This window comes from Hyaena hyaena, unplaced genomic scaffold (assembly GCF_003009895.1).
Source record: "Hyaena hyaena isolate Hyena2069 unplaced genomic scaffold, ASM300989v1 scaffold_464, whole genome shotgun sequence".
NCBI classification, from domain to species: Eukaryota; Metazoa; Chordata; class Mammalia; order Carnivora; family Hyaenidae; genus Hyaena; species Hyaena hyaena.
This window is the reverse complement of record NW_024081096.1, coordinates 622,366-636,887: the sequence shown is the minus strand read 5'-3', so window position 1 is coordinate 636,887 and position 14,522 is coordinate 622,366. Positions and strand designations below refer to the sequence as shown.

At 39.2% G+C, this 14,522-nt stretch overlaps 1 protein-coding gene across 1 annotated transcript in view; it reads right to left on the bottom strand.

Annotated features, from left to right (window-relative positions):
- Positions 1-14,522, bottom strand: part of ARHGAP10 (Rho GTPase activating protein 10) — a 321,883-nt gene that overhangs the window by 24,429 nt on the left and 282,932 nt on the right. Inside the window, exon 20 of the mRNA XM_039253774.1 lies at positions 4,652-4,811. Coding sequence (XP_039109705.1) covers positions 4,652-4,811 — 160 coding nt within the window. The remainder of the gene's footprint in view (positions 1-4,651; positions 4,812-14,522) is intronic.

The window sequence follows — 14,522 nt, the reverse complement described above, 5'->3', positions numbered from 1 at the left end:
CCCTTGGCCCAAGAAGGGTGGGGAGCTATAAAACCAAGAAGTGATGGGGTTGAAATAGCCCTCCTGGAAGGGGTGGAAAAGACAGAAAATGGAAAGAAAACGAGATGAAGAGGAAGTGGAGACAAAGTTACCTATGACCGCTATCTTATAATTTCTAGGTGTGTGTCATATCTCACAGACATCTGTTAAGAGTTGTTTAAGGTGATTCGTTTTCTAAACTTCGGACAAATCACTCATGGTTTGTTGTGGTGGACCTTATAAGGCACAAGTCAGACTTCAGGGGTACTGTGAGATCTCACAGCAAAATGTTTTCATTAACTTCCAAAAAGCAATCATAGAACCAACAGTCAAGTAATTTAAAGCCAAGTAGTTGTCTATGGGAAACCTCTATTTGTTTGCACAATTCATAGGAAGCAAGTGATTTCATTGACAAGAATGCAAATGGTTACCAGTGAGTGCAACACGAAGTCTACGGACAACATGCAGCCCAAGGCTGTAATTGAGGGTGGGAGTCTACTGTCTGATGATTTCAAGCACCTAGCATCAAGTCTGGCTAGGCATGAATCCATTGCTCAAGAGGAGCTCTGGGCAGCAACTGGGAAAGGTGGGTTAGGACTTCCTTAATATTCACAATAAACTAAGCAAAGCCTTTCATCAGATGGGACAGAGGATCTACTGCTCGCCTGGCCTGCCATAGCACATAGTGAGTCATACCTTGGGATACCAACATTCCCAGCTACAAAGAGCTATTCTATGCTGCCACCATCTTGAAGGTGGGAAGGTGCGGGCACAAAAGGAGGTTGTTCCTTTTCATTTGAAATCTATGGGGGAAGCAGATAGCAATGGTTGCTATTTCTTGGAAGAGAATTTCTTTTGGAGCAGGGTACCTAAAAGGATTACTTGTCAAGAACCTGTTCCATCATTTACAATGGAAGAAAATCTGTTTAGAGAAAACTACTTTATTGGAAAAAAAATGACTTCGGAACATCTAAAATACCTTGACCTATGATGTAATGTCCTCCAAGGAGACTGAGCTAGCAATTCTTCACTGGCAATGAAGTCACCCATCACCTTACTGAGTGTACAGGTAAGTAATAGCTCCAGATTGATTGATTGCAATGAATAATACCCACAAGTCATAAACATCAGCAGAAACCCAAGAAATCCAATTCTGCTGTATTGTTTTCTACCTGTCAGAGGCTACTGCTGTATTTACACACTGCCTGGATCAGAATCTCTGCTGCTGTAACTTTTCCTCTGCAAATTTGCTTTCCAGTGGCTAGGGTCATAGCATTTCTTTCCAGCAAGGTCCTATGCGATCCATATACAGTCGTCCATTTTTCAGGACATGGTATTAGGCAAGTGTAAATTTTGTAATATAGAATCACTACCCTGGATTAAAACCAGGCAGTCCAGGCATTGCCTCCTTTTTGAAAGCCCTTGGTAGAGGTTTAATGACCCCACAGCAATTTTGGTTTCATTAAAAGGAATCTTAATCAGTATTTACTCGGAGCCTATTCTATTCAATACTATACAGTTTGTGTGCAGAGATCATGGATTGAAAAACAGAAACACAACACAATAAAAACCAAATTTACATACGCTAAGGAAACAAAGAAAAATGCTCTAAAGAGACAATGGTGAGATTAACTCTGTGAAATTCCTGGAGAAAGAGTTGTTAATCTTTATAAGGAAGAAAAAAGATGGACCAGAAATAAAACAGTTACTTAACATTCAATGGAATATAGAAAGAAATGAGATTTCCAAAAGGAAACCATTTTTATAAATACATACTATTCTGTTTCTTACTTTAATAACTATGTTAAGCTCACTAAAAAGTTCAAAGAGTATAAAACTCAATTTTTATCATCAAGAATATTTATAATCTATCTTGAAGTGAGGGAAAGATAGTGTTGTAAACTAAATGTTGTGTCTTTCCAAAATGTATATGTTAAAATCCTACCCCCCTCACTCTTTGGAAAGTAAGGAGGATTCACTGATGTCCTTAGAGTAGAATCCTCATGAATGGAATTAGTGTCCTTATAAGAGCCACAAAATAAGCAAGCACTCCACAAGCCCGAAGCAGACTCTCACGAGAACCTGGCCATGCAGACACCTTGATCTTGGAAATCTAACTTCTACAACTGTGGGAAATAAATTTCTATTATTTATAAGTGACTCACAGTACTTTTGTTATTATAGCCTACCCCAACTAAAATACATAGATGGCAGGCAGGCAGGCAGAGACACTATTGTGAGTATGTAGATACACATACACATACACATATACCACTTAAATATCAACTAACATTAAAAGATAAATATTACCTAATACTAGAAGGCAATATTTTCCAAATGTCCATTACTGGGTATAGACAGAGAAAGAGATTGAGAATCTTCCTTAGACTACAGTGCTAGAGAAAGCTGCTTTATAGTGGAAACTAAATTAGACCCTGAAGATAAGTCAGATTGCCTTGAGCAAAGAAGGGGGGAGATATTTCAGGCAAAGAGAATCAAAGTATGGGGGAGCCACAGAGAAAGACCTGAAGACAGGAACTCACCATCCCAGAAGAGTTAAAAAAAGAAAAATGAAGAAGAGGCATCACTTATCCTAATTACACTCCTCAGGGAAGCTGTTTACAATCCACACATGCCTGGAACCGGGGGAGGGCGGGACATTTGTCTGCATCCCCTGGCATTCTGCTAGACATGCATACACAGACTGGCCCTCAAACCTCAGGGTCACCCTGGGACAGGGCCGGCAGTGGGGGCTTCACAAGCCCTCCAGATGGTCCTGATGTGTGCTCAAGCTTGAGATGCACTCCTCACTTCATGATAAATCTGGACTGAAACATGCTTACAAGAAAATCCCTCAAAAGGTACACAAGAAACACTCTATATAATTAAAAGAAATATACATGCATTTTATCCATTATACACAAAACCCCAAATTCCTGAAGTAGGAGAAAGTTTAAATTATAACACAAATCTCCTTTCCAGACTTGTCTCAGCCACTTACTTTCTCCCCTCCTTGTTTGGCCTCTCAGTGTTGGAGTGCTTTCCGTGACATTTTAAAATCTGTATGAATAGGAAGTTGGGGAATTCACTCATTTGATTTATGACCAAAAATATCAAACTCTTCATGTTTCAGGCATGAACGTGCTATGAATTGAGCATTGGCTGTATCGTGGCTTATAACGCCCCTTTCCCACACAGCCGCTCTGGAAGAACTAGGACTAACTCAACTGTTCTCCACTCTGACACACACTTACTGAAAGAAATAACTAGAAACCTGGCTTTTGCTTAAATACATGCGCATGCACTCACACGCACCCATGCAAATTCTACCCCCAGAGTGCCCAGGATTAGATTCTAGGTTCCTGTGTAGCCACTTTCACTGGTGCTTGGAGCACTAAAATGAAAAGAGTATTTTTATTCTGGAAAAAGAATAGTAAAAATGACAAGCATGTTTGAGTAATTTGCAATTTAAGTCCATGGTACAAAGTCTTCGGCATATAAATACACATACATTACAACCGTGGGGAGAAAAATCTCATCTGGAGAATGCGTCCATATTTTGAGATCCACTTGGACTTTCAGTTAGATTTTCAAAGTCTTTAGGTCACCCCAAAATTTTAGCATACTAAATGTCTCCCAGCCTTTTAATACTTAATAAGTTCATAATGATTTCATGTGAATCCAGCAGTAACTATAAAAAGCCAAGTAATGTGAGGAACACTTTCTAATTCCATTTAAAGTCCCAAGAATGCCAAGCTAGGGTCAGATGACATCATTATCTCTGACTTATTTTAGGCAACTTTGATTTAAAAAAAAAAAAATGTTTTTTAACTTTGAAGACAAGACACCCAAATACTCTCAGGGCTGAATTATAAAATGTATTTTTGGATGTAATGTGATTAACTAATCAAGTAATGGCATGTAATTATTAGTGGGATTCTTTTTTTGTTTCTGTGCTCTGAGCATTTGTTTGTAATTTGATGCTCTTTTGATGTCCCATCCCACCACCACTCTGAATTTATTCCACATCTTGGTCAGCCCAGAAAGATAAACCATGAGTCAAACCAGGACCATGGTATTGTCTGTATTACTATTATTTGTCCTAATATACCTGAGCTGATCTGCACATGCCTGGCACTAAACCAAACTGAGATGACAAAATCAGATATTTCATTCACCGTCAACTATGCAGGATATTATGAAGAAAACGGAGAACACTAGCATAAGGCTCTTGAAAATTCAAACAACTAAGGTATCATTCTACAGATAGTTTCAAGAGTCCACTGATGCCAATGCATGTATTATTCTAGGTCTAAAAGTTTGCACTGCTGGTAAGAAAGCATCCTCAGTATCTGAGCAAAACAATAACGAATTTCCTCTGTGCAACCCAAAACTGCCACAAATTAAACTCAAAACAGATTTGAAACAGCTCCTATCCACTTTTCCACACTGGGAACTCGAGAGACACTCTCAAGAAAGGCCTCTTCATGAGCCCTGCTTCCTCAGGCAGACCCGTCGATTAGAGAACAGAGGTCCTTAAACCCAACACTTCAGTACCATGCGTCACATAAACTTCAAAATGAAGGTCACAGTCCTCCTTCCCTCAGCACCAAAAAGACACACAGCTACTTACACAGGGGATGCCCAGTCCCCAAAGCTGCCCCCATCTGAGAGAAGGTGGTTTTTGTCTGGTCCAGGAGGCCCGTGGACAGCTGCAGTCGTGGGAGACGGGGAGGAAAGTGAATCTAGATTACTGGTAGGGGTGTCCTCCTTAGGAAGGTTAGGACTGTCACCTAGGGAGGAAAAAACAAATAGCATGAACTTCTAAACAAATACACAGAAGACAAAAAAAAAAAAAAATCCACCAATAATTGTATGGCATCATTTGATTACACAAATTAAATCCAAAATTATATTTATAATTTACCCGGAGATTATTCAGGAGTCCTGTCTTTATTGTTTATGTTTTCAACCAAGGATGATTAAACCAAATCATAGATAACACATAGCACGGGGTGTTTTCCCTACAAGAAACTACAATAAACAAAACCAGATCCAATGAAAGATGAAAGCCTCAATGGCGGCCACAATGACTTCCTAATTTCTAAGGAGCACAGTTATAAATCAATGATAACCTCAGGAAAAATTCAGAGCAGTACACCAGCCCCAAAGCGGCCAACCTCTCACTTTCTAGTCACCTGAAGCCTCTTTAAGACACTGCTAGTCACCACTTAGTGCGTAATAAATTAAACAATTCTAAAGGGATCTTGTCTTCTGAGCTGGTGTCTTAGATTACAACTTAATAGTCCAATTTATTAAAAACCCAGACATAGAGAAACTTCCATCTCTCTGTGAACATTAGGGAGGATGTTATATAAGAATCAGACCTCTGCAGTGACTGCAGGGATGACGTTAAACCAAAACTAAAAAGCATTTTTTAAATGGGCTGCATGATTTATTCATTCACAGAGGACCATTTTATGAAATACATTTAGTATCGTTTGTACACACTATAGACTGGAGTGGAAAAATGGAGAAGATGAAAAAGCTCACATGAGCAGCTGTTTTCCTCAACTGGTCTTCTTACTTTGAAGTAAGATGCTGGCACTCCCAGCTACTATAAAATACTTGAACAGCACCTGTCAGAGCCCAGACCCTTTGGCCACATTCACAGTCCCATGAAAATATTAACTGCCCCAGGGTGTCTTGCAGAGGCAGAAATATTCTAATGAAGAGGCACTGGTTTGGCCTTGATTTTATAGATGACTGGTCACAATAGTTGATCAACAATTATCAAGCAGATGATACACAACCCAGAGGGCCAAACCCCAGCCACAGTTCTAGAAGGAGAGTCTGTGTGAATGCTAGGAACAGCAAGGATCTTGCTCTCGGACAACCATCTTAGACGGATTTCAATCCTACTCATAATGAAGTACGAGAGAAGTTCTAGCCTCTGATTACACTAGATCCCAAGATGCTAACCTTCAAAATTGATTGTAAGAGATAATTTTTATTTAACTCTGACCCAGCTTACAATTCAGACGAAGAGAGAGAATCTTAGAAATGGAGATCTAGAAAAGCTGAATTCAGGAAAGTAGAAGTTAAAGATGGCAGTGATGGCTGGAAAAAGGAATTCTTTATGAGGGCAGTTAGGAGGAAATACCAGGATGGTCAGAGGCAGAAGATTCTAGTACAGGAGAGTTTTCTGAGCTTTTTCTTTCCTAAGTGTGTCATCGGAAAAGGTGCATTGAAACAAGCGATGAATGCAAACTCTGGAGTCCTTGGTCTAAGTGTCCCTGTGAAGCCTTGCTCGGTGCCCATTCACAAATGTCAAGTCTAGAATACCGGAGGATTTCTCTTTCAGTGGAGTCACTTTTTCCACAGCCCTTCACCACAAAAGTGTCTAGCTAATTGGAGTAACTCAGCTCCACTTACATGGGCCAGTTTTCAGGCAAATAAACCATAACCCACTGATAGACAACTAGGATTTCCTTTTGATTTATTTTCATTCTGGGACACAGTCCACTTTGAAACTAAAGCTACTTCTCTTCCTATGTCTGCATAGTTCAAATCTATCCAGTTCTGTTCTGCAAATATGCCCAAGGGGCTGGAGCTCCAGCTTCCTCGGGAACTCCTGAACATGTACCTGGACGACAGCTGCCAATTCAAGGCTTGGCTGCAAGCAGCAAAATAGGATCAGTTCTGAAGCAGAACAGGTTAACCTCGACAGTGAGTCAGACGCAAGCAGCTTCCTGGCTTCAGGAGGCTGGATCCTGGCCCTCTGCTCTCTGGGCCTTATGCCCTGTCTCTAGGGCACGGCATGACATAGCAAAAGCAGCAAATGAGAGTCTGGGGCCAGTTAGTCCCTGATTCATTCCTACAAGGAGAAACATTTCAATGAGAAGCAACTTTGGGGAAGTGGAAAGCAAGGGTCTAGTGTTACTTTCAAAAGATGCCTGAAATGTTTTTACAACCAGATACACTAGCTCATCTACATTGCTTCAAATTCATTTCCCAAGCAGACGGACATGGCACCAACGGTCATTCAACGTATTAAATCACATTCTATTAAGAGAATTTCTTTCTCCCTTCCTGCCAAACAGTAGCAATCTGAACCCTCAAGTGAAAAGAATACTGGTAGAAGGGAATATGTTTACACAAACTGATCAAAGGAGGAGATACCTCACCCTACTTTCTGGGCACACAGAATTCCTTTCTCCTCCACTGTTCCAGAATGAGCTTATCTACTGGACAATCACTGCATTTGAGGGAAAAGGCACATAAGTATTTAATACTTACAACCATTTCTGAAGGCTTAGTTCCCCAAAATCAAACTATGACTCTTTAGCTAGTATGAAAATAAAACTTTTTCCAAAAAAAATACCCTCTGTTCAATGATTTCTGGAATAAAGATTTTGAATCCTATGAAACTAATTTGTACTTGAGAATTAAAGTTGGATACTCTCATCGTTTCTCACCTTCCGTTTCTTTTGAGTGTCACACAACCTGTTCCCTGAGGTGTTACCCTTTAACAGGCACCTACAGGCAGACAAATCACCTGTGAGTAACAAGACTGTGCCGGTAGGTGAGCAGAGATGGTGCTGAAGGGCTTGCATTATGAACAGACTCCGAGATAAGAAACTCACTAGAAATAGAACTACCACCACCTAGAAGAGAAAATGACTTCTTCACAGCATCCAGCTTAATTGCCACCTTCTCCACAAAGCACTTGCCAACTGCCTTTTCTCCCTCTTCTCTCCTCTCTCACACTATCAGCAGCAACCAAATTCACTAACGCCATGACCTGGTTTTAATTCTGCATTTCCATTATGCATGTTTTGAGGGTGGAGACTAGGCCACAGTCTTGGTAATCCTTAAAGAACACAGTGCAGGGCCAGGCAAACCAGGAACCTTCAGGAAATACTGTGGACTCACTGTCACATAGAATATTAAGAATACGGAATGCCAAAAAAAAAAAAATATATGGAATGCCAGTGCCTCTAGGGATTGAAGAGAAAAACAAACCTGCAAACCTCAAAACATTGCTAAAAAATCTGCACCAATCTTCTGATTATCATCTTCTCCCATTTCAAGCCACAGATATCTTTCACCCTCTTTATTCAATCAACAAGCATTTACTAAGCTTCTACTTATGTACAAGGCACATCACAGATGCTGAGTTATAAAGGTGAAGAATCAGGTATGCAGCAACATGGATGAAACAGGAAGGTATTATGCTGAGTGAAATAAGTCAGTCAGAGCAGGATAGATATCATGTGTTTTCACTCATATGTGGATCTTGAGAAACTTAACAGAAGACCATGGGGGAGGGGAAGGGGAAAAAGAATAGTTACAAACAGAGAGGGAGGGAGGCAAACCATAAGAGACTCTTAAATACAGAGAACAAACTGAGGGTGGATGGGGGTGGGGGTGGGGGTGGGGGAGAGGGGTTATGGGTGAAAGGCACTGAGGAGGGCACTTATTAGGATGAGCACTGGGTGTTATATATAAGCAATGAACCACAGGAATGTACCCCAAAATCCAAGAGCACACTTTATACACTATATGATAGCCAATTTGACATTAAATTATAATTTAAAAAATAATAAAGTAAAATAAAAATAAAAATAAAATAAAATAAAGGTGAAGAATCAGTCCCTAAACCAATGGTACTCACAGTACAGTGCAAAAGACAGTCATGTAAAAGACAAACACAACAGAAGGTGGTGTTAGTCATATTATGATTGTATCAAGGAGCTCTGAGACCCAGTGAAAGAAGTTTCCAAACCTGCCAGTGGTAGAGGGAGAAAGGCAACAAGGAAGAAATTATTGCCAAACCTGCAAGGAAAGAAGCCCTGACAGAGGACATATCAAGGTTGAGAGAATAGAAACAAGAAAGAATGTGGCAGTTTCCAGAGCCATGGGTAGTTGAATTTGGCTGGAGAATAAGGTCAAAGGCAGAATGTCAGAGTACGAAGTGGGGTGTTATATTTAACATTAAGATATCTGACTTTGTACCATAGTCATTGGGAAGTTACTACAGGAATGAGGCAGGCAAGTGACATGATCCAGAGAATGGATATTCAAGAGATATTCAGTACTGGGGCACCTGGGTGGCTCAGCCAGTTAAGCCTTCAACCCTTGATTTCAGCTCATGTCATGATCTCATGGTTCATGATATTGAGCCCCATCTCAGCTATGTGCTGACAAAACAGAGCCTACTTAGGATTCTCTCTCTTCCTCTCCCCTTATCCCTCCCCCACTCACACACATGTGCACACACACATGCTTTCTCTCTCTTTCCCTCTCTCCCTCTCAATATAAACATTAAAGAGAGATATTCAGTAGTACAGTCACTAGAACTCTGTGAATAAAGGTGAAAGGTGAGAGAGGAGCCCAAGATGACTCTCAAGTTCTTGACTTAGGCAACTAGATGAATGGTGGAATTATTACCTGAAATAGAGAATAAAAAGCAAGGAGCAAATTGGGTGTGAGAGATAATAAAACCTGTTGCAGACACCCTGGGATGGAGGTGTCAATAAAAAATCCAGGTGAAAATACCCAGAGAAGAGTTGGTTATACACTCCAGAGCTCAGGAAAGAGGTCTGGGACAGTTATTGTTGGTGTGTGTGTGTGTGTGTGTGTGTGTGTGTGTTCGTTCGTGTTCTGAGTGTCATGTAGGTAGAAGTCAAGTAATGGCATTGGATGGAGAAAACAAAGGAAAGATGTAGGAATGTAAGAGAATCTTAGAGGAACCTCAGATGTTAAGGATGAGTCTTCTCCTTAAAGCAAGATTATTGGTGGTGGTGGTGGTAGTGGTGACTGTTGCTGTAATTATTAAGATAAATACAGAGAAGTATTATTTTGCAAGGATTTAGGATTCCCTCACACACATACATTTTCATTAAAACTGGGCAAAAAAGCATGTAAGAGGACATACCTTTCATGATAGCTACTACATTTCACTATTAGTCTGAGTTTTTTTATGACCCTGAACACATGAACAAGGGTTTTACTTTAGACTAAAACTTCAAAGGCTGGCAGAAAATTAGAGCAAGAGGAGGAAACAGGAACTTGATAGTTCTACCACATCTAACAATGTAGAGGACACTCATCTCCTTAATTTTAATAAATGGATAAGCTTTTACTTTAGTAGTTGAACTTTCTTGTTCTGATGATAACAAATGATTCTCTCCATTCATCTCTGGTCATTTCACTTAAGTCGAACTGCTTCTGTACTGTTGGAGGGAACAAGCCTTTTAGTTTTCCCTTCCATTTCCTTCATTTCTTTTTTGCCTTCCTCTCAAATATATTTCTTAACTGTTAAGATGTCAGGGATGTTCCCTTTGAATCTCTTACCTGCTGTTTTCCACTTAGCCTAAAATGTTTGCAAACATAAGAAACCACAGAAGCTTTATGTTAGTCCTCAGAAATGAATTGTCTCCATAGTAGCAAGAATATTCCACATTTTTCTTGCTTAAACATCTTGGTTTATGTATTCATGGAAGTAAGAAAGAAAAGGAAAGGGGGACGGAAAAGATGAAAGAAAAAAGCATAGAAAGAAAAGATCCAGTATCCTAACCGGACCTGAACTTAATTCCAGTGAGCCTCACAGCTGGGCTTTGGGTTACCTGCCACCACCACAGCTACTCCTGCCTCCTGTCAGGATAGTTATAGGTGCTTCTAAATCTCACCCACTTCATCACTAGGATCAAAGCAATGCTTACCGAGAATAAAGTAACTACATTTATGACACCACAATAATGCTTCTAACAAGGCCAGTCAGGAAATTTCCAGGCAAGAAGGCAATGAAATTTTAAGTAGAACTCCACCCCTCCCTCCCACATACACTGCCACCACCACCACCACTAACAACAAAATGATAAAATAACATTTTAAAAATAAAAAAAAAAGATTTAACTGCACTCAAAAAATCGTTAAACCCATCTGTGGAATAGAATGGGAACACAGTTTCAGAGGGCAGCGGGAGCATAATCCAAAGGATTCCTGACTCCAGGACCTATCAAAACCAGCAGAACCACACAGACATTTAAATCCTGTGGTGTCCCAAGTACAACAAACCTACGATACACCAGGCACGGAACACAGGGCTGGAACCAGGCTCTTCATGTGGAACTCGGGGAGGTTAGGAGACGTTCTCCCAGCTATATGGAAACCAATAATCTATGACCAAGCTCCCCTCTCACCTGGGAAACTAGATTTGACATGTCTACCCCTCCCATCCCCAGGATGTGATTTATGAGCAGGGATAATAAGACCTGGTTCTGAACCAAAGCACTTAGATTGAGGCAAGAGCCAAAAAGGGAGTAGAAAAAAAGGAGCAGAAAGAAGGGGGTTCCAAATAATCACAGCCACAAGTACACACACAAAATCCTTATTTACAATGGACTTATACAATTTCTAGAATGCAAATGCAAAGAAAACTAAGCAAACTCAACAAACCAAAAAAAATCAGATATTCAGAGATCTTAATATAGAACGGAAGTGAAACTGCCAACATCCAGGTCCCAAAAGAAGAAATAAATTGAGAGGAAGAAATATTTAAAGAAACAACAACCAACTCCTCAAAATTCAAGGGTCTTAAGAGACTTCTATTCAAAAAATTCAGAGTGCCAAACAGGGAAATAAAGAAAATATTGCACAATGGAAAGACATTCCATGCTCATGGATTAGAAAAATACTGTTAAAATGTCTATATTACCCAAAGCGATCTATACGTTCAGTGCAACTCCTATCAAAATACCAACAGCATTTTTCACAGACGTAGAAAATCCTAAAATTTGTACAGAACTGCAAAAGACCCCAAACAGCTAAAGCAATCTTGAAAAAGAAAGGCAAAGCTGGAGGCATTATAATTCCAGACTTCAACTTATGTTACAAAGCTGTAAGAACAAAACAATATGGTACTGGCACAGAAATAAGCACAATGGAACAATACAGAAAACCCAGAAGTAAACCCACAATTATATGGTCAATTAATCTTTTTTAACATTTATTTTTGAGGGAGAGAGGTAGAGGGGTAAAGAGAAGAGACACAGAATCTGAAGCAGGCTCCAGGCTCTGAGCCTGATGCGGGCTTGAACCCACATACCAGGATGTCACGACCTGAGCAGAGGTCAGACGCTTCGACTGACTACCCAGGCGCCCCAGTCAATTAATCTTTGACAAAGCAGTCAGAAATAGCCAACATGCAAAACACAAGTCTCTTCACCAAATGGCACAGGGAAACCCAGACAGCAACATGCAAAAGAAAGAAATTGGACCACTTTCTTACATCATACACAAAAATAAATTTAAAATTCATTAAAGGCCTAAATATGTGACCTTAAATCATAAAAGTCCTAGAAGAAACCATAAGCAGTAACTTTCCTGACACTGGCCAAAGAAAACTTTTTTCTAGATAGGTCTCCCAAGGCAAGGTAAACAAACAAAAAAGATAAGCTATTGGGACTACACCAAAATATAAAGCTTCTGCACAGTTAAGGATACAATTAACAAAACTAAAAGGCAACCTACAAAAGGGGAAAAGATTATTTGCAAACATATATTTAATAAAGGGTAAGTATCCAAAATATATAAAGAACTTATAAAATTCAACACCCCCAAAAAACACATAATCCAATTAAAAAATGAGAAAATATGAAACATTTCTCCAAAGAAGACATCCAGATAGCCAACAGACACATGAAAAGATGTTCATCATCAGTTACCATTAAGAAAATGCAAATCAAAACCACAATAAAATACCACCTCACACCTGTCAGAATGGCTAACATCAACAACACACACACAAAAACATGTGTTGGCAAGAATGTGGAGCAAGGGGAACACTCCTGCACTGTTAGTGGGAATGCAGACTGGTGTAGCTACTGTGGAAAACAGTAAAGAGGTTCCTCAAAAAGTGAAAATAGGACTACCCTACAATCCAGCAATCACTACTGGGCATTTACCCCAAGAATACAAAAACACCAACTCAAAGGGAGACATGCACTCCTATGTTTATAGCAGCATTATTTATAATAATCAAGATATGGAAGCAGCCAAGTGTCCATTGACTGAGGAATGGATAAAGAAATACACACACACATACATACACACACACACACATCATATATATACATATATATGATATATACACACATATATATATAAAATGGAAGATATATATAATAGAATGGATAAAGAAGATATATATAGATCTATATATAATAGAATATTATTTAGCCACAAAAATATCTTTTTTAAGTAAATAAAAAAGATAAAAATCTTATCATTTCCAACAACATGGACAGAGCTAGAGAATATATTCCTAAGCAAAGTAAACAAGTCAGAGAAAGACAAATACCATATGATTTCACTCATATGTGGAATTTATGAAACAGAACAAATGAGCAAAGAGATAAAAAAGGAGAGAGAGATAAACCAAGAAAAACACTCTTGGGGCACCTGGGTGGCTCAGTCAGTTAAGTGTCCAACTTTGGCTCAGGTGATCATCTCATGGTTTGTGGTTTCAAGACCCACATTGGGCTCTGAGCTGTCAGCTCAGAGCCTGGAGCCTGCTTCAGATTCTGTGTCTCCCTCTCTCCCTCTCTTCCCCTACCCCACTCATGCTCGCTCGCGCGCTCTCTCTCTCTCAAAAATAAATAAACATTTAAAAAAATTAACTATAGCAAATAAACTGATGTTGAGGAGGTGGGTGTGGGGATGGGTTAAATAGGTGATGAGCATAGGATGTTGTATAGAAGGGCTGAATCACTATATTGTACATCTGAAACTAATATAACACTATATGTTAACTGAAATTAAAGTTAACATTTTAATAATAATAAATAAAATATTTCACATAAGATATACTATTGCACAATTCAAGAATATCAAATACAAAGAAAAAAACAAAAAGCAGCCTGATAGAGCAGATTATACAAAAAATGAACCAGGATGACATCAAGTTTTCAACAGCAACTCTGAATGCACAATGAAGTAATATATTTTTCAATGTTTATTTATTTATTTAGAGATGGAGAGAGAGAAAGCATGAGCAGGGGAGGGAGGGAAAGAGTTATAATCAAGATCTGTGCTGCCAGTGCAGAGCCCGACATGGGACTCGAGCCCACCAACTATGAGATCATGACCTGAGCTGAAAACAAGAGTTGGACACTTAACCAACTAAGCCACCCAGGAACCCCATGAAGTAATATTTTAAAGCATTAAAGAAACTTTGAGCAAACAATTATATATTGAAAATGCCATTCATTCAAATGTGAGGCCACAATAAACATATTATTATTATACATAAAAACACCCATTGCCACACAAAGAACTACACTGATAACATTCTTAAAGAAAACATTAGTGTTTAAATATAAGAAGTACTATGGAATGTTCAACAAACTTGATAATGCTATTGTTACTTTTTTAAAACTCTAGGGCAAAAGAAAAATTAAAAACATAATGAAAACAGTCCAGAACAAAAATTCTGGAAA